Genomic DNA, 24,375 nt, shown 5'->3' on the forward strand with positions numbered 1-24,375 from the left:
TCTCCCTCTCCCTGTACCCTTCCCACTCGTGCATTCTCTCTAATAAATAAATAAATCTTTCAAAAAAAAAAAAAAAGGACAAGCAGATACATGACCCATCTGGTGAATGAGGAGTGTGGGCATCCCAACCCAGCTTCTTCTTTGGTTCTAGATCCCAGCCCTTTTGGGTTGCTCCCCCTGGGAGTGGGCTCACCCCTACTTCTGTGGCTGCCCCCTGGAGGAGCTCTGGGGGCTGCCCCATCCTTACATCCCTCTTCTGACCTTCCCCCTGCGCTCTGGCTTCAGCTCAGAGGCTTTCCAGAAAGGTGGAAGGAAAGGGGCCAAGAAGGTCATGATCGTCATCACAGATGGGGAGTCCCACGACAGCCCAGACCTGGAGAAGGTGATCCAGCAAAGCGAGCGAGACAACGTGACCAGATACGCTGTGGCCGTGAGTCCTGCCCCTTGTGTCCCACTCAGTGTGCTCTTAGAGGCTTAGCCATCAAACCCCTGGGGAGTCCCAGGGACATATTCTAGGTCATGAACAATCTGTCCAGATCCTCCAATGTGCCTCTCCTTGTTTCATCTTCTCCTAAAGAGGATCTGGGGAGTTTTCCTTCAGCGCTGTCCAGAGCCATCCAAAACAGTTATGGAGTTTGGGGGATTTTTTTTTTCTTCCATTGCCAAGGAGGTTCTGAAACTTCAGAACTCTAGGAAACACCCCCCAAGCCACCCGGCTCCTGACCCCTATCTTAGACCAGCGGCCTTCTGTAGCCCCTATAAGACAGCCTGTCTTAAGCTGCAAGTGGAACCCCAAGTTCTGCTCCTGGTGACTGAAATGGAGGCCCTAGCCACTTGAGGGACAGTGGCCACAGGCGTGTGAGGAGGTCTGGGCTACGTCCTGGTTGGTCACTCTGCCCCTGTTCCCTGGCAGGTCCTAGGCTACTACAACCGCAGGGGGATCAATCCAGAAGCTTTTCTAAATGAGATCAAATATATCGCCAGTGACCCCGATGACAAGCACTTCTTCAACGTGACCGATGAGGCGGCCCTGAAGGACATTGTTGATGCCCTGGGGGACAGGATCTTCAGCTTGGAAGGTGAGCTATGCCTACCGAGAGGGGTCTGCGTTCCTGGGCTCACATCAGGTGAACCCTGTGGAATGATATCCAGCCCCACAACATGGAGTGCTTTAGCAGAACCATCCTATAAACCCATGCTACTCCATGAGGGACCGGGGCTTTGCTGGCATTCTCCTCCTGGGACCACTGGCGATCCTGAAGCCTGTAGGAGCCAAGTGACTTGCCAAACCTTCCCCAGCTTGGGAAGGAGACAGGGTCTGACCTAGTGTCACCAGAATTAGCAAGTACAAAATACCGTGTCTGTGGCAGACTGACCCTAAGACATTATCTGCTGGTTGTCTGAAATTCAAATTGAACTGGGCATCCTGTATTTTATCGGGCAAGCTTAGTTTGGACAAAGCTGGGCCTGCCTCCATAGCCCAAAACGCTTAATCCCTGAGTCCTGCTGCCTCCCGCCAAAAGCACGTCAAGTAGGGTTCCTCCTGATTGCCTCTCTCCTTACTATGTACACTCCAGTTTTGTCTGCATGGCTCTCCTTTGTGCAGTGTCTTGCTAGAGCGGGCCCTCCCAACACTGGGCTGGGCCACAGGGGAGGGTTTGTAAACAGAGAGAAAGCAGCATCCCGGGGCCTGAGCATATTGGAAAAGCTGAGCTCCAGAGACGAAAGCAGCCCTCATCCACAAGGATAAAGGGGTAGAGAGTGTGAGCCTGAGTTTTGAAACTCACCCCAGGACTTAAATATCCAGATGAGAGTACTTCTTCTAGAAACGGTTGCCTTGGGTGTGGAGAACATCGACTCCAGGGTCCGAGGGCGGGGGGTTGGGGAGGGGTGCTTTTGTGGGGTGGGGCTTTCAGCACACATGGGTTTCTTGTGCAAAGCTGTGGTGGTGACAGGTGTCCTTCCCAGGGGTCGAGCCGGCATTTGGGAATCATCCAAAAGCATCTGGAACCAAAGCTGGTGAAAAATAAGAATAAGAGAAGTGCAGAAAGAAATGGAATTTCCACTTCTTGCCAAAAATGTAGACTATTTCTTTCCATGCACTTTCCTTGATCTTTCCCCTATTTTGACAGTCAAATAGCGTGCACGCTCTGTCCTATAACTTGTCCCAAACCCTTTTCAGCAGTGACGGGGTTACTAATAGTAAAGCCAGCGGCCAAAGGAAGGTTCCCGGTGCCTGCCTGTGGGGCCACCCAAAAGGGCAGTGCGGCTGGACTCAGCCTCAGGCCCTCTCTGCCCTCCCTGAAGGGGCCCCCAGGACCCAGGTGTTGGCTGAAGATGCAGGTGTGCGTGGCGCTAAGTGGTCAGGTGTGGAGCTGAGATCCCTCTGTCCTTCTGTTTTAGGCACCAACAAGAATGAAACATCCTTCGGGCTGGAGATGTCGCAGACCGGCTTTTCGTCTCACGTGGTGGAGGTGGGTTGGGGTTGGAATCACCTTCCCATACACTTCCCAGCTCTCTAGGTGGTCACGCCACCTTTCCTGGGCTCTCACTACTCTCTTTGTCTCTGGGTCTCTCTACCTCTGTCTGCCGTGGCTGCAAGAAGGAAGTCAAAGTCTTCAACTTAAAAGAGGTTGTCTCAAGCCCTTTTCAGCAGGGAGTGGTCTACAAGTAATGAACCACCCCCTCCCTGAGCGGGGGGGCTGGGGGCATTTCCTCCGGGCCCAAAGGTCCCAATCGGTCTGCAGAGCCCTGCGTGAAAATTGGGTCAATGCAGCGAAACCAATAGCACTGCGCTCCTAGAGTCCTGCTCCCGTGGCAGCCGGGCCATGCGGGGGCGTGGCCCCGCACCGATGCCGGCAGGTGTCCAGATGGGCCAGATGCATTCCCCCTGCAGGCTCGGCAGCAGCTGGCAGAGGTCCCAGGTGGGCACGCAGGGTCACAAGCAGCATGCCCTGTCAGAGGCTCTGCTTCATAGAACGTCAGGCCGTCACTCCCCGGGCACACCCCTCCCCTGAATCTGATTGACAAGATGGGGTGGAACCTCACAGGATCGCCAGAGGGGCAGAGAGTCAGTGTCTGTGAGAATGTTCTGGTAACTGTGGAGCCCTGTCTGGGAGCACCATGTAGTGGAAGGGCCACGCGTCAGAAGTCTGTCTCCGTGGACGTGCGTTGGGCAGACGGTGTCCTAGCTGTTCCCAAGTTGGCACCATGGGAGCGTATTTCTGCCTCTTCATTTGCCAGAAAAGAACTATTGGTCCTTCCTGCTTATACACCGCCTTCATTATCTCACTGATCCCCACCCCCCACTCCTCTGTGAGGTGAATCAGGCAGGATTCCTAGGTGCCGGTCTCCAAAGGAATAAACTGTGTCACACGAAGTCTGAGGGACCCCCTGAAGTGACATAAGCCAGAAAACACCAGTCTTACACTCTTCCTCCCCACACCAAGCAGCTGCTCCCTTAAAGCTTATGGACTCTAAAGGGGTCTGAGTCAGAAATCCCAAATCGGAGTAGGGGTAAGGCAGGGGACATGTGCACAGCAGGCAGCAGGCGGAAGGGCGGAAACCTGACTCACTCTCCGCTGTTCCTGAGCTGAATCTGGACAGGCTCATGCCCACCCCGAATATAGCAAGATCTAAATGGAACTGCCTGTAAGAATAACACTCCTGTTCTATGCACACAGCACTTCAGAATTTTCCAGGAAATTCCTGCGCCCCATTTCATGCTCCACACAGCCCTGCCAGGGTGGCAGCGGGAAATAGTTGTCCATTTTAGGTGGTCAGATCTGCATATATTTTCCATGCCTTCCCGGGGCTGGGCCATACATTGGGTCCTGGAAGGTGCAGGCTCCTGCTTTGAATACCGTGTATGCCCCGCAATCAGGGAACCTGAAGAGAAGGGGAGGTTATGACGAGGTTCAGGTATTCAAGAACACTGAGATGAGTCCGGAAAATGACCCAGGCAGCTCAGTGTGTCGAGCGAGATGAGTCCTTGCAGGATCCGTGGGCTCCCCAGCTGCACAGGGGAGACCGGGAGCTCCCAGCCAGGCTGTTATTTAGGTCAAGGTCATGCATAGCCCTGTGCAGATTCTCCCACGTGTCCAGCTTGTTTTCATTCCCTGGTTGGAGAGACCACGGTGCCCTTCCTATCCTCATCCCCACGCCCGGCTCTTCTAAAGCCCCCGAGTCCTGTTTTCAAGTAACAGGCATCTGGAAGTTTTTATCTGACAGGACTCTTAAAGAGATGATTAAATTCGAATCTGAGACACTTTAACACTTAAAAAGGAAAAAAAAAAAATCCTTCCAAATCTGAAGGAATAGAACGATGGTGGGCTGTTGGTGCTGTGACTGGCCATTGGGTGGCTATTTTAGGGCATGGAGGTTTCTCAGTGTGGGCCACTGATGCTGTCATATTCGGCCACAGCCGTCCTGTCCTTCCGAGTCCAGCTCTGCAGCTCCCAGGGTCGGTCAGAGCTCTGCGGGGTTGGAGAACAGGCAGTCCAGGCATTTAGCTTTGCCGGAAGTGGGTCTGGAGCCCCAGTCAGTCTGTGTTCTGGACAAGCTACCAGGCTCCACCTTCCCCTCAGCGTCCTCTAGGTGGCCCGTACACCAGTGCACAGGGCCACCAGCAGCCACCCCCCCACCCCCGCCTGCACTGCCCTACCTAGCCAAAGCTGAGAAGAATGGCTGGCATCTGGTATCCTCATTCCATTACTACCGGGCAAGAAGAAAGCACTGTTGGCTGTGTGGCCTCAGACAAATCATTTCACCTGCCTCAGACAGCTTCTTCCTGTGAATGTGTGAAGAGCTTTCAGCTGCCCTGGACCTGTTTAGTTAGGTCAGAGAGAACGATCTCTAGTCCCAGGGGAAGGACCCCATAGAATGTCCTTAAAAAGCAGAAGGGCCCAACCACTCATCACCTGGGCTGCTGTTGTCTACCTAGCAAGGGAAATAGCCTTTAAGGGAAAAAGGATGAAAGCAACTAGAAAAAAAGAGACTCCAGTGCCCGGGGTAGGAGAGGAGACCCCAAAATGTCACTTGGTCACCCAAAGAACCCAATGCCCCAGGCCACAGGAGCCTCTGGGGAAACCCAGGGAGCTACAGTCAACCCAGGAAACTCAAGTCTCAATTTGCAAAAAGGGAGAAAAAGATATTCGGGAAATTACCATCAGGAAAACCAGCTGTGGATCTCCGGTCAAATTTGAAAACAAATTTTGAAGCCAATGTCTCCATTAGCATTTGGAAATGAATGCAAAGGTCACTAATAGCTGGAGGGGGTTTCTATTAGTCCTGACTGCCTGCTGAGGTAGTGAACTCCCTGGTGAGCTGGGTAATCAAGAAGAAGCTGCAGGAGTCTGCCAGAAAGCTTACAAAAGGGATCCATACCTCCTAAGGGGCTGTGACTCTATGAAGCTATAATGCCCACAGGCCAGGAGGGGAAGGTATGCTGGAAGGAAGGGACTATGAATAATCATTACCCATTGGTGGTGGATGGAGCTGATGGGGGAGGGGGGTGCTCCTCTTACCTGAGCCCTCAGGTAAGCCCTCAGCTGAGGAATTTCACTCGGACCTCCTACCCCGCAGTCCATAGGTCTCCCCAACCCAGAAAGTTTACAGAAGGAAGCATTTTTATTAGGATGGGTCCTGTCTACACAAATACTTTGGTGACTGACCTGAGATAGGAAGAGACTATTTTCCTTTCACCTACACGTGATGGCCCAGCAGGACAGCCCTCAGTTATTCTGGAACAGGCCAAGAACAGAGAGCCTCCCACCTCCCCGACCAGCTGCCCTGTCAGCCTGTGCCCTTCCCGCAGCAGCCCCTGGGGTGGTGGGCCAGAGCGCAAAGGCCCTTGGCCATTATCGGAGGCTCTGAACTGCTGAAACCTTCAGGTTGTCATCTTTCCTAAAGGTTTTACATCTGAACTAGTTTGGCACATTTGATTCAATCAAAAATGAAAGAAACTAATCCATAATAATGATGCGAGGGGTTGACACCTGGAGGTTGTAAACTCTTCTATGCCCCTGTAACTAGGGCAGGCAATTGGGGTGTTCTTGCGTTCCATCCTGTGTGGCCAGGGTGTGGGAACCAAGGTCTGTCAGTTTGATGTTCCAGATTGTTCACAGGTGGCTTCTGGTGGCAGGAATCATGTCCAGTTCATTGGGAGGTCCTCCTAAGCCCCAGGCCCTCAGGCTGTGCACTGGTACCCAGCACCCCACTCCTGGGCCTCGTTCCTGGAAACTCTGATCAAGACCTTGCTCCCCACAACCCCTCCTTGTCACCCTGGCTCCCGGTTTCCGGCCCGGTGAAGGGCTTCACTCCACAGAAGGATTGAGGTCCTGTTTCTGGCTGTCTCTTGCCTAACCCCATCTAAACCTCTTGGCACTCGTCCCTTCCTCAGGCTCCTCTTCGCGCTTGTTAAAAACACACCATCTGAGGACAGAATCCGAGCAGTTAGTGAAAGTATAATCCATCCTCTTAACAATGTACTTGTTTGGGAGGGGCTCTCGGCCCTTCTTCAGTCACTCTGATGATGGGCACACAGGCACTAGGGAGCCATGGAGGAGTCTGGGGAGGAGGACAGCACTCAGCGTCCTCTAGGTGGCCCATACACCAATGCACAGGGCCACCAGCAGCCACCCCCACCTGCCTGCACCGCCCTACCTAGCCAAAGCCGAGAAGAATGGCTGGCATCTGGTATCCTCATTCCATTACTACCGGGCAAGAAGAAAGCACTGCTGGCTGTGTGGCCTCAGACAAATCATTTCACCTCTCTGAACCTCAGTCTTTGAGCAGATGTCTGAAAAATATTTGCTGGAAGTGAATCTTGAGGCTTGGAACTGGAAGTGTACATTTCAAGTCTTGCTAATAAATCAAGTAAGGGTTTCTTAAAATCCTTTCCTAACTCCACCCATCTCCTCAGTTGCCTACCCCTTCCTGCGGAGGCCCCCGCAACGAGGCTGCCCTGGCCTCCAAAGGGGCCCTCCCCTTGGGCTACCAGCAGTGCCAACCTGACCATGAGGTCTGCCTCTTTACTCCTGACTCCCTGGTGTTTTATGGATGAATGAAAGAGAGAAGAGCTACTACATAACGAATCCTTATTGGCTGCCCAGCATCATGCTAGGAATTAAAAATGTTAATCCTCACAACAAAACGACTTACAGCTGTGGTGGAGACAGAGCGAGTGAGGGAGAGAGAGAGGCTCCCACAAGGTCACACAGCTAGAAGCTCTGTCTGGCTCCAGACTCCAGGGATGCTCAGCCTCAGCCCGGTGGACAGTCTGGGTCCCAACATTCTTGGCTGTGGGACTGTCCTGTGCATGGTAGGCAGCAGCCACTACCCCCAGATGCCATACCGAGCCCAACACCACCTCCAACCCCCTGCTCCGACAACCAAAACTGTTTCCAGGTATTGCCAAATATTGCCTGGGGGCCGGACTGCCCCCATTCAGGAACCACTGCCCTGGACTATGCTGTTTCCAGGGCTGGGGATGCAGACTGGCTGGTACGTGGTTTGAAGAGATATGGTCACATGCCCAGGGAGGCTTCAACTCAGCTGGGAAGGTAAGACTGCTGCAGAGGCCGGGTCAGAAAGCAGCTAAGAGCTGAGCTAGCAGAGTCTGATGGCAGGTGCTATGCTCAGGTGAATGCAAGTACAAGTTGTCCATAGGGAGGGCATGGACTTGGCCTTGACCATGCCTGCATCCTCATTTCTACACAGAGCACCAGAAAAGGCAGCTTATGCCAAGGGTCCAGGGGCAAGGCCACCCGGGCACACCTTGGCCCTATCAGGTGGGAGCTCAGGTAGCCCCAGGGGAAAGGAAGCCATAAATTGGGGCGCCAGTGCCGGGCCTGAGGCATGGGATGAGGCTCTTCCTTGGAATGCCCTGCTATTTATGATCCAGCTGGGTCTCCCTGCCCGGCTCCTCTGTCCAGGCTTTGGCCATTTGGGGGGCCCTGCATTGTCTAGGCTTCCCTAGCTGAGGAAAGAGAGTGCCATAGCGAAGTTTGGTCCAGTGCCCTTCACTTGCCCTCCCGTCCACTGTACTCTGCAAGGCTCTCGCTGGCAACAGACCCTAGCAACCTGGGAGCACAAGCCGCAGCCCCTGCCAGGATAAAACAGCATAAAGCTAGAGCCTGTGAGCCTTCAGCTGGCCCAGTACCACCAGATCCAGAAGGCCAGTGGAATCCTGAGCCCCACTGGTCGGTATCAGTCCTCCCCAGCGGAATCCCAGGCATGTCACCTGAGCCAGTCCTCCTCAGTCCATTGTAGAGGCCCCTCATTATCTGCAAAGCCAAAAACTCATCTTCCAAGACCTCTCCATGAAGGAAGAAGCCTGGTCCTGCAGTAGCAAACTTGGACTCAGCCAGAAGAGAGAGGGAGGAGAGAGAGGGGGAGGCCCATGCATCATGACCCTCTTAGAGGGTGCTCTGATGGAAAACCAGAAGCAGAGTAGGAGCTGCCCATGGGTATTTTCTCCCCTGCCCAACCCACCTCCGTGCTCCAGATCCTAGCCCTGCCCCAATTTGCTGTGCAGCCTCAGGCAAGTCGCTTTCCCTCTCTGAAGCTCAGATGCCTTTTGTCAAGTGCAGATAATGAGTATCTGTCCTGTCGGCCTCTCACAGTGGGTGGCTGGATGAGAAAGTACTCTGCAAAGAAGGGAGCATGGCCCAAGTTCAAGGAACACTGGCAGTGACCATGGGCAGCAAGTCTTTGAGGCCCCAGCCCCAATCCTGGCCTGGCAGATGTCAGGCACTCCCAAGCTGAGGCTCACATAGAGTAGGAGGAAAAAGCTTATTAGAAAGTGTGACATTAAACACAACCAAGCATATCAGACTCTCCAGAGACCGGCTCATTTACAGTTGTAAAAACATTCTCTCTGAACAGTCAGTTCCAGTTCCAGAGTATTCCGACCCTTTAAACCTTATCTAAGATCAACTTTAGTCTTTAAAGTGACCCCTGGGAAATGAGAAATGGAAGGTCAGCTCCAAGTTCACGGTCCTGCCCCCTCCACTGCCACCAGTGAGACCAGCGCCCAGTGACCTTGCCACAATCCTGACTGTCCCAAGGCCAGATTCACGTTTTTCCATTGGCACCATCGTTTTGGAGGTTTGGGGAGATGGAGTGGGGGAACATGAAATCCTGCCAACCAGCCTGAATCAGGGAGCTTCAGTGTGGGAGTGGGGAGAAGTGACTTCACCAGCTAGTGCTCTCATAGTCCAAAGTTGGGGTACCACCTGCCTGGCCCAGAATGGCCAGGGTCATCCAGGAAGGTGGCCCTCCCTCCCTGATTCTACTACCTTCTTGGGCCTTCATTGTCCCTAGTCACTGCTCTTCCTCTTCTAAGTGCTTGCTGTTTGCCTTCCTGGGCCCACTAGATCTGTGGGTTGTTTAAGGAGGGGGGTGGTGATGGTGGGGTTGCAGAGGCAGCCCAGAGAGGGAGGGGGCCCAGTCCTCTGGGATGACGCCAGAGTCAGGAACTGGGAGCCTGCCTCTCAGGAAGCCAGAGCCCCCATCTTCCCATCCAAACACTGCAGCTAAAGACAAGTGTCCTTCCTCAGAACACGGGCTGCCACGGATGTGGCCCTGGCTTATCCATCCAGCCTCATCAGAGTCACTCTGGCCCCTCATTCCATGCTCCACCCCATCAAACAGCTTCCAGCTCCTTAAAACCAAAGCCTCAAGACTTTCTCCAGCCTCAGGGCCTTTGCACACATGTCCCCTCCCTGTCCAAGTGTCCAGGCAAGCATTACGCATTCATAACGCTTTTCCTTACCCCCATTTCAATCTAACCTTAAACGTCCCTGTGTTATTTACCTATAGCATTTATCACACTTTGTAACTATTATGCTTATTTGCACATTTCTTTAGTACTTGGAGCTTTGCAAGGGCAGAGACAATATCCCAGCAATAAGCAAGTAGCTGGGACAAAGCAGACACTTGGTGAATTTTTACTGAAGAAATGAAAAAGTAAGATTTACACATAGGAAAGCAACTGAGACATCACAAAGGAATGTGGAAGGAGGCCGGTTGCAGGGGCACGGTTTCAAGGTTTCAAGGAGCATCAAAAGGAGGGAGAGTGACAGGAGATTTCCTTCAGGGGGTTTGAAGCCCAAAGAGGAACCTGAGGCTGGGTCCTAGAGGTGGAGTTTATTTCTAGAGCATTCCTTTGTTTGACCCATTTTGTGCAAAGGATGAGGTGGAAGGTTCTTGGCTCATTCAAAAGTCAAGAATCCTGGTGGAAGTTGTTAAATAATGAACACAGGAGAAGGGGCCTGAGGTGGTTGCCAGATGCTTCATTGCGTAGAAACCTTTCGCGGCTTCCCAGCGAAGGGCCCCCGGGGGTCACGAGTTGATGTGTATCCCCTCCCCAATGTCAGGACGGGATTCTGCTGGGAGCCGTTGGCGCCTATGACTGGAACGGAGCCGTGCTGAAGGAGACCAGTGGCGGGAAGGTCATTCCTCTCCGAGAGTCCTACCTGAAGGAGTTCCCCGAGGAACTCAAGAACCATGGCGCATACCTAGGTAAGAGCCCGAGCGGGCGAGGAGGGACCAGCGGAACTGGCCCCACATGAGACGAGGGGCCTGTCTGTGACCATCCAGACACAGGTCAGGGGCCATGGCCTCTTCAGCCTGGCATCCAGCGTGCCCAGCATCGTGCCTGGCCCGCAGTAGATTCTCGAGAAACAGGTAGAATAAGTGATAAGCAATGCACCTGTACCTGAAATTCAGCTGATGCTTCTAGACGCTAGGTCAGGGGTTTCTGCATCTTTAAAGCTCACTGCCTTGACTGGAGTTTGACCCATTAAGCACTCCAGAAGTGGATATTAGAGAGAGCTACAAATTGTTGGACATTGGTGATAGGTCCCAGCTCTTAGGCCCTAACCCACTGAACACAGTCACCTCCTATTCTGGAAGAACCATGGGCCTGACCCTTGATGCTGAAGCTGCCAGGGCAGATTCCTTTCTGAAAGGGCAGAGCCAGAGCAAAGGGGAGCAGGGGATGAACGGCCGAGGGTCCCATTGTTTCTGAGCCAAGTTGGCCATCTTTGAAGTCACCCATCATTAATGCCTCCTCAGACCCCACTCCTTCATGAGCCTGGGCCACCTGGAGTTGGCATATCTGTCCACATGTCTGTCCTCTCCCTAATGCTCCATGTCATCCTCACCTTTGTCACTCAGCTCTTCAGCTGCCCATCTTGCCTGTGACACTGTCCATGCGGTGGTCACCCCATTTTCCATCCGCAACTCTGGGACCCTGAGCTGACCACAGGACAGAAGCCTGGAATCAGGACTTGCCCAGGGAAATACAGAGGCATAGGTCCCTAGAAGTCCCCCAACACTACCTGGCCCACAGAGATTAAACCTGAACTGCATAGAGCGCCCTCCGGACCCCCTGGTAAGCCGGACCCCGCCTCTGCCTTCCAGCCGCTTCTCAGCCATCGCGGCCAGAGACAGGTGCACAGATATGAATTATAATGCAAGTGGGGCCAGAGTTCAGATGCAAGCACAGAAAAGGAGAGAGAGATTGGAGCCCTGTCTTGGCAAAGGCCCAGAGAGCAGAAGGGATGTCAGAAGAACGAAGGCTAGAGGCCACTTAACACAGACCAGTCATGATGGCTCGTGCTCCTCCCTTGTGCTCAGCAGGGGGCTGAAAGTAGGGACACCAAGTAAGCGATAGTGGCTCAGTGGCCGTGAAGCCTTAACTATCAGGGACATAGCACCAGTGCCCTGGGCCTGAGTGAGTGGGACAGACACCACCGGTAGTCGTAGTCCTGCCATCATGACAATCGGGCCCCTGCTGCGTGTGCTGGGGCCTATACCAGGGCTCCGAGGCAGGAAGAGACTGAAAAAACCAAAAAGGTCCAAGAGAAGGAGGGAGATGCGGAAGGTGCAGGGTGGGTTCAGGACCCAGGGGATAGAGTGGTGAGGCTGGGGTGGTGAGGGGCAGCAAGAAAGGGCAGGCAGGCTGGGGCAGGCAGTGGCTGGAGGAGGCCTCAGAGGCCAGGTTGAAGAGCTGGAGCTCTTCCTCGTGCTAGCGTAGGAAGATAGTGAAGCTATCTGAGTGAGGAGCCTCTCTCTCCAGGCTCCCAAGAGCTGTCTTCCTCCTCCCAGGAGACCCTGGTGGGGAAGAGCCAGGCCGAAAAGCCCTTCTAAGGCCCCACCATCGTGCCTTACCCACAGTCACAGCCTTGGGCGGGAATCCTGACAGAGTGCCTTCTCTCTTCCTCCTCCCTCTGGGTCTCATCCATGAGTGTCTGGACTCTCTGGAAGATTCCTTCCTACGTGCCCCAAGGGAGAGGGCTTTTGGAGGAGGGAGACCGGGAGGCCAGGCTCTCCTCCTCCATACAAGGAAGCTATATGGACTTCTAGCCGTGGGTCTTCCCCCGTCATCTTGTCAAGGCCTTCTGGGAGGTCGGTCCAGCTTTCAGGATGGCCCTGTCTGCCGGCCAAAGAACCCCACGGAAACTGAAGCCACAGCCAGCAGACTGTGGGAAGCAGGAAGTTCCCCTTGCTGCTTGCTGCTGTGAGAGGCGCCTGCTCCCAGGACATTAGACCCCCATGTCCCTCCCACCACCACTGTCCCTCCTTCTGAGGAAGCCCAGAGCTGGAGGGCTAATTAAGAACATTTTCATTAGTGCCAGTGGGGGCTCAAAAGAAGGCTTGGTGCGGTGCCTGGGTGGCCCTATTGGTTAAGTATCCGGTTCCTGATTTCGTCTAAGGTCATGGTCTCAGAGTTGGGAGATCAAGCCCAGAGTCAGGCTCCATGCTGAGCGTGAAGATTCTCTCTCACCCCTCCCCCCCAAAAAGAGAAAACAAAAGCAAGCAAGCCAGCGAGGGAGCTCAGCCGCTCTCCCTCAAGCTGACCCCACCTTTATGCTAATACACAGCCATATCAGCCTAGGCGGTATCCTGCTTCGCTGACCTCTCAAGCCCCATTGCCCAGAATACACCTTTAAGAGCCAAAAATGTGTCTGTAACCAGGGTAGCTCACCCTACTGCATCTGTGCTCCCAGCCACGGAATCAACTCGTCTCCACATCCTGCAGCCACTGTGTAAGCAACCAGTGGAACCATAGTGGTGACCCCTCTCACACACACACGCACACGGCAGAAGGAGACATCCGTTTGCCAGAAACAGCCTGGAAACCACCAACAAAGGCATCTAAAAACTGGGGTCCAGTATCTGAGGTCATCTGGCAGAGAGTGGGGCTCTAGGCTCTGCACGCCTCCTGGGCCCTGCGGGTGCAGCGAGAGTCACAGCGATCAGGCACAGCCAACCCGACAGCCCGGAGTAGTGGCCATTCCAGAAGATCCCCTGGTTTCCATTTCTTTCTCACTTGCCTAGCGTACCTGTGGGACTGGGACGAGTCTCAGGGCTCCTTCCTGCAAAGTTCTGGGGCTGCAGACATCCCTGGGACCCCATGTGGATGCCCTGTGGAGCAGCTCCTTATACCCTGCAGCCAAGGCTCTAATTCCCCAAGAGCCGCTTAGCTGAGGTTACAGGAATGAGGATGACACTCGCTGGTACCTGAGAGGGACAACTGGTGGGGATCAAAAAACAGAGCCAGCCCAATATGTAATAAAGCCCAGCTCAGACCCACCATCTCCCTCCTCCCTGCTCCCCCTTGCCCTTGGGACTCAGGACTCTGGGGAGGGAGGGGACATGCATGTTCTGGGTCAGCAGTGCCTTTTAGTAGCCCCCCGCTCCCCCTGCCACCCCGGCTTCCTCGGTGCCCTCCATCCCGGAGTGGGGGGCCTGAGTTCCACCTACCCTCCAAATCACCATCCTGAGCCCCGCCTTTTCCAGCTGCCCCCTCCCAGTGATACCTAGGAATCTCCACCCTGTGGTTTCACATCTGCTCAGCTGCCTGGACGTGTACCCCAAGAGGGCCCGTCCTCAGGTACCCCCGAGGACCCGGGGCAGAGACCAGCCTGTTTCCTCCCGCGGCAGGGTACACAGTCACATCGGTCGTGTCCTCCAGGCAGGGGTGGGTGTACGTGGCTGGAGCACCCCGGTTCAACCACACGGGCAAAGCCATCCTTTTCACTATGCACAACAACAGAAGTCTCACCATCCACCAGGCGCTGCGGGGCGAGCAGGTAAGGAAGGGGGAGTCAGGGCAGGGGCGTGGTGGATGGGAACAGGGGAAAGACGGAGCTGCCGAGGACTCTGGAGCTCAGCAATTTGTCCTCGGAGGTTCTTTCCAGTGGGGGGGGGGGGCATATACCTCCGAAAGCCAGGCCCTGGTCCTTGCTGCAGCAAAGAGATCCTGGGAGAATTTGCTTGCCTCCGTTTCATGGACCTCGGGTCTCTGGTGCCAAACCTCTGCCCCTGCCTGCCAGCTTCTCTGGGTTCACATCCAGAATTCAGGGTCAGAGGCAGCCTCCTGGCTCTGGCTTCTCAGCTCGGGCTGCTGGGGCCCCAGGCATCCTGAGGAACAGGCATGTCACTCCAGACACCTTCACGCTGCCATCAGTGGAGGGCAGCAGCATACCCACCCACAGCAAGGCCCCCTGGGGTCACCAGGACACCCCCAGCTTCTTTCCTGTCCTTGGAATGGGAACAATGCAGAATGCTAGAGTCACCAACACCACGGCCCTGCCCAGGCTGCCGTGGGAAATGCGAGGTGTTGCTCTGAGTCTCGTGGGTCATGACTACCAGTTGCAAAACTATGATAAGAGTCACTAGAGGGGGGAAGACCAGAAAACAGGGTTCTGATCCAAGTCATTCCAAAAGCTGAGGAAGACAGTGATCCTGAGAAGCCACAGAGCTTTTGCAAGGTTACACAATGGATTCAAGGCTGGGTCAGGTTTAGAACACAGGACTCTCTGAAAGCTCTCTGCCTTATGCTACCTCCTGACCCTTGATAATCTCAAAACTAGTGCATGTGTGCACACGTGCGCACAAGCGCAGACACACACACACACACCCCACCTGGCAGCACTCAGCATCTGTGGTCCCCTGGGCCTGAGCTGGGCCCCAGCCAGGCCCTTACCATCATTCTCAGTTCACCCTTGGCTCTGCAGGGCCAGGAACAGACCTGTCTCCTGCACCTTTTACTGCCCTTGTGAGGACAAGGTCCTCATGGGGTCTAACCTAAATCCCTCCAGCTGCAGGAGGCCATCGTTCCCGTCTCTAGGGCACTGGAAGACCAGCCCCCTGCTCTGTCCCCGGGCCTCCACGCCACCTTGCCCAAACGCTGCCTGGGCAGGCTCTTCTGGGAATCCAAAGCTAGACCTTGAGAGCTGGAGGGAATTTGCTGATGAATTTATGACATTTTTACTGCCCGGTTCCTCCTCCAACATCCAAACGAGAAACCACAGTGCTGAAGACAGCTAAATTAAGTAGATTCCAAATCTCTGTGACCCACATAGCTGAGGCCACATATTTAGACAAAAGACTCCTTCCCTCCTCCCTTACTTGCTCTCTGTCTGCCTCTTAATCACCTTAGGTAAGGATAGCTCTTTCCGCACCCACCCCCGGGCTGAGATTTCCGTTTTCCTCTTTTCTGTGTTTCTATCTCATTCCTCAGTTAAAAGCTTTTAATACTTGCAGATAGATTTCTCCTGAAGGCACCCCAAGCCAGGAGGCGGCTGGGGGAGGCAGTGTCACAGGCTTGGGTATCAGACCGGAGTTTCAACCCAGTTCGGCTGTAGCCAGCCTCTGACCTTGGCCAACTGACTCAGATTCACTGAGCTTCATTCAGTTCGTTCCCTGTGAAATGAGGGCAGTGATCTCTCCTGCAAGGGGCTCACACAAGCCAACTGAGGTCACAAAGTGTGTCACATGGGGCTCGTCCGTGGAAAGGGTTCCTTTATCCTTCCCCAGTGGCCCACTGGTCCAAAAAACATTTATTTTATTTATTATATTATGATCATACCCAGGCCTGAAGGGGACATAGCTCCCGTGGGGGGAGCAGGTGCTGGTATGGGGCTGCAGGGAGCATCAAGGAGGGGTACCCATCTCAGGCAGGGCAGGGCAGGGTGGGAGTCTAACAGGAAGCGACCTGAGGATGATAGACATTATCAGGCAGGAAGAAGGGGAGAGGAGAGCAGACAAGAGAAAAGTACGTACAGAGGGAAGCCTGGAACCCAGCCAGGGTCTTGGGCTTTGGAGAAATCAATGGCCATGGCCAGAGAGAGTGTGGGAGCCTGGGGCGGGTGGCAGCGGGACACAGAGGCTAGTGGGGGACGGAGGCAGGTCCAATAGGGTCAGGCTGAAGAATTTGGACATCCCCCCCGCACCCTCTTCGAGAACAAGGGAGTGGTGCGGTCAGCTACTAGAGGCCACTCTGGCTGCCCATGGGCGTGGACTGGAGAGTGAGGCAGGGTGTCCTTTGGGAGACGCCTCACCTGGGGAAGAGGCCTCAGAGGAGGGAAGTAAGCAGACTCGGGACAAGTCTGATGCACACCAGGAAGGGCTGCTATTGGGAGAGGTGGCAGTGGGACCATGGAGGACCCTCAGGTTTCAGACTGAACAAGTGGTTGGCACCCTCAGTGAAGTGGGGGGCATGGCACCCGAGGGGGGAGAGGAGCATAGTGAGTGCTCAAATGCTAAAAAGAAACCACAGTTCCCCATCCGAGGTGCTAATCCCAAAGTTCTTGGTAACATTAAACATTGAAACGAGCCAAATGTCCCACAAGAGGATTGATTATGCTCGTGTGGCCTGTGTGTGGTTTGGAATATCACAGAACCACCGACGATCAGCTTGTAGGAAAAAATATAACTCATCACGAAGACACTGTTCATGATCCATTGCTTGATTTAAAAAAAACAAGCTATACATATATTACAATCCTCGATTATACAAGTAAAGCCGTGTACGCACACACAAACAAGCCCCACACACCCTGGACAAAACAGACTGGACGAAAATGCACTCAGACATTCACGGGAGTTCCTGTAGGACGTTGGGACAATGGGTGACTTTTATCTTCTTGTTCATACTGTTTTCTGATTTTGCTCATTTTTGTCACAAGACTGTGTTGCTCACCAACAGAACAAATGGTAATCAAGACAATTTACCAATGGAAAGAAAGAAGGGGGGGGGTAGATGACAGAAGGAGAAAAGAGGGCAAAGTGGGACCAGGTGAAAACAGGTGAGTCCAGGGCGCCTGGGTGGCTCAGTGGGTTAAGCCGCTGCCTTCGGCTCAGGTCATGATCTCAGGGTCCTGAGATCAAGTCCTGCATCGGGCTCTCTGCTCAGCAGGGAGCCTGCTTCCTCCTCTCTCTCTCTCTGCCTGCCTCTCTGTCTACTTGTGATCTCTGTCTGTCAAATAAATAAATAAAATCTTTAAAAAAAAAAAAAAAAAACAGGTGAGTCCGTACCACGGAAGGGGAGTGGGTTGTGAGAAGGGGAGGACCTTCCTCTTTGCTCACCCTGATTCTGAGGGGAAGGGTGTCCCCGGCTCCCCGCACATTCCAGCCCACTGCCCTTTCCCATCCCTGTGCTCTAGATAGGCTCTTACTACGGGAGTGAGATCACCTCAGTGGACATCGACGGCGATGGGCTGACCGATGTCCTGCTGGTGGGCGCCCCCATGTACTTCAGTGAAGGCCGAGAGCAAGGCCGAGTGTACGTCTACAACCTGAGACAGGTACTGGGGCGGGGGAGGGGCGCCTCACCCCGGCTTTCACTTGGGAGTCCGTGGGGGAAACAGGGCTACCCCAGAGAGGCCAGCACCCGCCCGCCGCAGAGCCAGGTGGGGGACAGCAGGACCCTCCTCTGTCACCGTGCTTAAGGAAGCCAGAGAGGGGAACTCCAGGGGGAAAATGGGGTGGAGACGGGCTGAGCCTTGTCCCACCGTGGTGTTGCAGAACCGGTTTGTGTATAATGGGACGCTGAAGGATTCCTCCAACTACCAGAATGCCCGATTCGGCTCCTCCATCGCCTCCGTTCGGGACCTCAATCAGGACTCCTACAACGACGTGGTGGTGGGAGCCCCTCTGGAGGACAACCACAGAGGAGCCATCTACATCTTCCATGGCTTCCAAGCCAGCCTCCTGAAGACCCCGAAGCAGGTAAGACCAGGGGTCCTGGCTGCTGGGGCTGGGGCATCCCATGCAGGGGTCTCTTCTGTGTCCTCCGGCAGGAAAGGATTCCAGTCTGTCCTAGCTTTACGTGCCTCGAGTCGGGATTTTGAAATGGGTGCTTTTGTCTTCAGGATGGGTGACTTTACCATCACCCCTGTGGGCACCCTCTCCCTGCTTGACTTTGTCTCCCCGGCAACAATGAAACCCCCGGGGACCAGAACCTCCCTACAGCCCCTCACCTACCCTGCACACACACGCATGCGGTTGATGTGAGTGGAGAATTCCCATGTGGGCTTGCTCTTCTCTGGAAATGCTGCATGTTGGAAACCTTGCTTCCCTCAAGAGGGACCCATCTCAGGTCCCATGCTCTTGGGGGTCATCATTTTTGCATACATATTTTCTTGTAAGGGGGTCTAATACACCATGGTCAGACATGCGACGGGAGTCTGCCAAGGAACACGGACTTACCCTGAATGGCGATCCCTTTTAAGACACAATTTCTTAATCTGAAAGGTTGACTGGAGGGTCGGTGCCATCACAAACCAGGAGAGGAGATAACTTTGGACTGGGAAAGTTTCCCAATGGTGCCAGTGGTTCCAAATGGGCTCTCTCCAATGCTCCCAATCGTAGCTTCCCTGAGGGTGGCCCTGCCCCCCTCCCCCGTGCTAACAATGCCAGTCTCCAGCTTTCTCCTCCTACGTCCTGCAGAGAATCGCTGCCTCTGACCTGGCTCTGGGCCTCCAGTATTTTGGCTGCAGCATCCACGGGCAGCTGGACCTCAACGACGATGGGCTCGTCGACCTGGCGGTGGGCTCCCTGGGCAACGCTGTCATTTTGTGGTTGGTTCTTCTGCTTCTCTTGGCTCTCGGGCTCTTCTGAGAGTCATGATGGACACCGGGTTTTAGAGATAAGGCTTTAGGACCTTTTTCCCTTTCTTCAGTCATTGTCCACCCAATCCACCTGGTTCTTGTCCTCTCGTGATGACACATTTCCTTTCTGTGGAATCACTCGCACGTGGCTTTGGAGTCCAAATCCCTCTTCCCAAGAGCATTCTAAGATTTTAGAGCAATCTGGTGTCCAAAAGTCTCTCTTAGAATTTGGCCTAAAAGCTCTGGCTGTTAGGGCATTTCTTCCGCTTCAGCTTTTTAAGCTCCTTAAAGAGTCAGGCTGAGGATATTCTTCTCCCCAAGTGCGGCAGAATGTTCCTGCCGTACAGGGATCTCTGTCCCCTAAACCCCTCGGGGCTCCTCGTTTTCTTTTTCAGGGCCTCATCTCTGTACCATCTCATCATATCTTTGCCATATATCTGCATGCAGGGGTTTTCTTTACAATTAAAGTCTATAGCCCTTAAAAAAAAAAAAAAAAAGCTTTGTAAAAGTCACTGTATTTTACTATGGGATGTGTTGGCTACTTTTTAAGCCAAAAACTGTTTAACTTTTCATGTATGTTGATGAGCTATTTTTGATTATAAATCCAATAACTTAAAGAAACATGATAAAATAACAAAAATCCTTCAAGGTTTCATCAGCATAACGTTACCGCTACTAGCATTGGGGTTTTTTTCTCCCCCCCCTACCAATCTTCCCCCCCCCCCCCGCAGGTAAGTTTATATAAGCACAGTCGTATTTTTCATACGACTTTAAAAAGGCATGAAACCAAAGTGTCCCACGACCTCACAGGGAAAATGAAGGAGTGGTCATGCTCGCAGGGTCAAAAACATCACAGCGCAGTTGGGAGGAGATGCCTTAGCCCGGGTTCCCTAGAAAACAGAGCCCAAGACTGGAGCTTACGTGTAACAACACCCCAGGAGGAGCCTGGGCCCTGAGGCAGAGATGGGGGCAGGGGTGCTGGAGGGAAAAAGAGGAGCAGTGTGAGTGGGGGCATCCCTGAGCCAGCCGGGGCTTCAGCTTCACACCGATGCTTGCTCCCTGGATCTCCCGCAAGGCGGGACACACCCCGGCTCCTTGCAACAGACCGTTGTAGGGGAAGAGGGAGAGCAGTGTGTCTGGGGAGTCCCTCTATCTCCTGTGGTGTCCCCAGGCCTCTAAGGCAGTGCTGGGCTACCACACACTGGGGCCACAGCCTGGCTCTGAAGATCTGCTGCGTATGTAGGGGCTCATGGATCTTTGGAGGTGACAGCGGCAAGAGCAGCGTGGGTGGGAAAGGTATTTCCGATGTCAGTTCCAACAGCCAGGGAGCAAGACGGCTGCCCAGGATCCAGGGTACGAGGTAGATAGACATGGCCTAACGGGTCAGTAGGGTGACACAGAAACTGGGTCCTTTACAGGAAAGAAGAGACACACCCCCACACCCCCCAAAAGAATCACTTTGGCACAAAGGATCCATTCAAGCTCTAGATTTTGAGGTCTCAACCTAAGTGCTACCTTAGTGTGTGATGAAATTGTGGGCCAGAACCCTCCAGAAGGGTTCTGTGCTCAAACCCCATGGATTTCAAACTGCCCCATTGCAATCGGGTGCAGAATTTTTCTCCTTTTTTCCCCCTTTCTTTTTATTTGAGTATAGGTGATGTTCATGTTCTGTTAGTTTCATAGAGCATGGTGATTCAACAGGTTTATATGTTAACTGTAGCTTCCATCTGTCACCATATGCTGTTTCAGTATCACTGACTCTGTCCTTTATGCGGTGCCTTCCATTCCCAGATTTCCACATTCCACAGCTGGAAGCGGGTACCCCCCCGCCCACACACACACACCCGACACTCTTTTTGCCCATCCTCCCACCCCTTCCCCTCTGGGAACCTTCGGCTTGTTCTCTGTGTTTATAGGTCTGATTCTGCTTTCTGTTTGTTTATTCATTTATTTCGGTTTTTAGATTTTTTTTTTAGGTTTTTTAAGATTTTAGATTTTTTTCACAAATAAGTGAAATCATATGGTATTTGTCTTTCTCTGTCTGACTCATTTCACTTAGCATCATACCCTTTAGGTCCACCCATGTTGTCCCATACTGGGGAGATTTGCAAAGGCTCGTAGCCCAGGCTTTACCCTGACCACTTAACCCAGAATTTCTAGGCAGCCAAGTTTGAGAACCACCGATAGAAGCTATTATGCTTACACAGCTCTCTACACTGTCAAAGGGCCCCCCTCACTGACCTCCTTCGATTCCCACATCCTCCTCAGAGAGATCTTGGGATCTGCCCAAGGGCCCTGAGGAACCAGTGGAGCTGAGACTCAGATCCGAGACCCCACACAGAGCAGGGAGGAGGCACCAGCCCCCTCACACAGGGAGCAAAACATCAGGACAGATATCAGTGTGAAAATTTGGACACATTCTAAATTGTACTACACCTGCTTCTTTTTATATAAAAGCATGGTTTGGAGTGGCAGTACACTTCCTTCTCTGATTCTGTTTTTCTTACACCCATAGAAGAATAAATTTGCATGGGATGGTGTCGGGTAGATTGGTGGGGAATCTCTAGGGCAGGGCATGGTCCTCAATTTCGGTCGCACATTGCAATCCCCAGGGAACTTCAACACCTTGCTCTTCCAAGGGTGGTCCTGGACCAAGAGCGAGCATCTCACTGAGGGCTTACTGGAAATGCAGCATCTGTGCCCACCTATGGGGTCAGGGTCTGCATTTTAAAGATCTGCTTCCGCCCGTCCCCTCCCCCTGCCCCATGACCCCAGAGACGTGCAAACATTAAAATTTGAGAAGCACGGCCTTCAGACAGGTGGATGCCAATTCTGATTTGATTTGACCTGGAGGGCAAACTGGGCATCGGGATTTTTTAAAACTCTCCCCATTATTCTAATGAATGTCCAGGGATGGAATGGGGAGACACAAGGAGGTCGGTGTGGTCTGCAGCGAGTACAGCCGCGAGGACATAATGAAGGGCTGGACTTTGGGGCTGCCCTCCACCCACCTGGCACTTTTTTGCCCCATAGTGTAATATCTGGGGCCCCTCTCTGCCCTCCCCTAAAGGTCTGCAGATTCCATTTCCATCTGCAGGACTCCCTTTCTTCCCCTCCCCCATCTCTGGGGCCCCGGGGCAGTGGAGTGCCCCACCCCCCAACTACTCGTTCTTCCACTCCACTCCAGGTCCCGCCCGGTGGTTCAGATCAATGCCAGTCTCCACTTCGAGCCGTCCAAGATCAACATCTTCCACAGGGACTGCAAACGCAGCGGCAGGGACGCCACCTGCCTGGCCGCCTTCCTCTGCTTCACGCCTGTCTTCCTGGCACCCCATTTTGAAACAGATGCAGTCGGTAAACCAGCTCCCACCCCACCCAGCCCCGAGTCCCAGTCTCCCCATGGACTTTGACATTGCTCTGCTTCAAAACCTGGGCTTCTGCTAAAATGGGCTTTTAGGGCCGGGTCTCACCTTGATGACTGCACTTGCTGATCTAATTCCAAGGAGCCAAAAGGGAACAGCATCCCGGGGGTGAGGGTGGCCGTGAGCCGCTGTGACCAACAAGGGAGAGGCCTGGGGAAGAAGGAAATAGTTGGGGTGCGAAGTTTCCATTGGAACAGGGAACTGGGAGCTGTGGAGCATACTGGGCAGCCTGGAATCAGAGGAAGTGTCGGATCCAGGAGAGGGAGGAGGAAAAGGGAGGGTCAGACAGACGCAGCCCCCAGTCATCACGGTAATGGCTCAGAGTGGGCTCATGGCTGCGGTAGGACGTGTCCTTCTGAAGATCATCCCTTCCACCCCAGCCCTGGGCCCACGCAGCCCCACAAAGTGATGACTGCAGGTTCTGGGACCAGACTGGGCCCTGGGGCAGGAAACTGCAATTTCCAAATTTTTTTTAGTCAAGGAGCAGAGCCCACCTGAGGGGTGGGGGTGGGAGTGGGAGAAAGAAAAAGGCCAGTCTAGGCGGCTGTGGTCTTCTTTCTCTTCTACCTGAAAAAGGAGAAAGATGCCAGAACCTGGCACACCTAGAGGGCTGGCGGGGCTCCAGGCAAAGGGAGGAAGCCTTTCCTGGTTGTAGCAAAAGATCAGCCCCATTGAAGGCAAGGAGGCTGCAGGCCTTACATCCCCGAATGGAGTCTTGGGTTCGAGGAGCCGCGGGGAGGGAACTGTGGCTTGTGGAGGCTCTGAGCCAGGCCCGACAGGATAACCCAGGAAAGTGAAGGAAAGGAGAGCTGGGGAGGCCTCGCCCTCCAGCGGGGGCTCAAATGAGGGCAACGCCCTGGCCCCTCAACCTATCTCCTCTCCCACCATGTTCCTTTCTCCTATATTTCTTCCTCTTTCTCTCTCCCTTCGCGGCCAGGCCCCTCCTCACCCCTCCTGCTTCTGCCTCTCTTCTCTTTGGCTCCTTCTTTTTCTCCTTTCTCACTGCATCACTCGCGCTCTGCATGGGAGGTTCCCACCTATACTAGGCCTCTCGAGGGGAGAAGAGCAGTTTTCCCAGACCAGCCTAGAGGGCTTCCTGGAGGAGTCTAGCTTTCAGGAGGCTCTCTTAGAAGACGGGCCAAGAAGTCTTGGATGGACCCGTGGCTCCACCTTCCTGCTTTTGCCCTCTCCCTCCTGCAGGCGTCAGGTACAATGCTACCATGGATGAGAGACGATACGCCCCACGGGCCCACCTTGACGAGGGCGGGGACCGGTACACCAACAGAGCTGTCCTGCTCTACTCGGGCCAGGAACACTGTGAGCGGATCAACTTCCATGTCCTGGTGAGCTTGACACCCAGCAGCCCCACCAGCCGGGAGCAAGCTCCCACAGGAAGGGCCACAGAGCTGGCGGAGGAATTGCCACGGGAGAGCCAGAGAGCTCAGCGGGCACCAGGCTGGTTCCGAGTCCCCAGCAGACCTCAGGAGGCCCGGCCAGGGTGCAGAGTCCTGGACCTCGGCCACGCCATCCTTACGCCCCAGAAAAAGGCTACTGAGACACGGTATCCTGTGGTACCCTCTCCGAACTCCCTTCTTCCCCAGCACTCAGATGCCCACTGTTCCTTTAGCGGTGGGGGGGGGGGGTCTGAGGTGGGAGGTGGGCTCGGTGAGGTCTCACAGAGGAAACAGGGGTCAGCCGGCAGGGGCCGTGGTTGGAGGGGATGGAAGCAGGCATTGGCTAAAGTGGAGGTAAGATAGGCCCTTGGTGGGGGCGAGCCAGGAGAAGGAACTGACTGTGGCCCGCCTGGCAGAGGTGGAGAAGCAGCAGGGGCCTGGTGCCTGGTTTCATGGATAAGGAAGAGATGAGAAGTTTGCCCCATCCAGAAACTCCAGATACCTAGGCCACAGCTCTGGCCTTGGAGACATAAGCAGGGGGCACTCAGAGCCCCCTCCTGCCCCCTGTAGTTCAAAGGCCAAAAGTCAGAAAAATGAACAGATGTGGGAAGTCCTCCTGTCAGTTAACAGGGGGTCCCCTTTGATGTGTTCGTG

At 54.1% G+C, this 24,375-nt stretch overlaps 1 protein-coding gene across 1 annotated transcript in view; it reads left to right on the forward strand.

Annotated features, from left to right (window-relative positions):
* Nucleotides 1-24,375, forward strand: part of ITGA11 (integrin subunit alpha 11) — a 110,647-nt gene that overhangs the window by 66,625 nt on the left and 19,647 nt on the right. The window contains exons 8-17 of the mRNA XM_082736979.1: nucleotides 286-430; nucleotides 914-1,079; nucleotides 2,404-2,474; nucleotides 10,380-10,524; nucleotides 13,954-14,102; nucleotides 17,460-17,600; nucleotides 17,821-18,024; nucleotides 18,745-18,875; nucleotides 22,093-22,259; nucleotides 23,528-23,670. Coding sequence (XP_082593105.1) covers nucleotides 286-430; nucleotides 914-1,079; nucleotides 2,404-2,474; nucleotides 10,380-10,524; nucleotides 13,954-14,102; nucleotides 17,460-17,600; nucleotides 17,821-18,024; nucleotides 18,745-18,875; nucleotides 22,093-22,259; nucleotides 23,528-23,670 — 1,462 coding nt within the window. The remainder of the gene's footprint in view (nucleotides 1-285; nucleotides 431-913; nucleotides 1,080-2,403; nucleotides 2,475-10,379; nucleotides 10,525-13,953; nucleotides 14,103-17,459; nucleotides 17,601-17,820; nucleotides 18,025-18,744; nucleotides 18,876-22,092; nucleotides 22,260-23,527; nucleotides 23,671-24,375) is intronic.

This window comes from Mustela nivalis (assembly GCF_964662115.1).
Source record: "Mustela nivalis genome assembly, chromosome: 6".
Lineage (NCBI taxonomy): Eukaryota > Metazoa > Chordata > Mammalia > Carnivora > Mustelidae > Mustela > Mustela nivalis.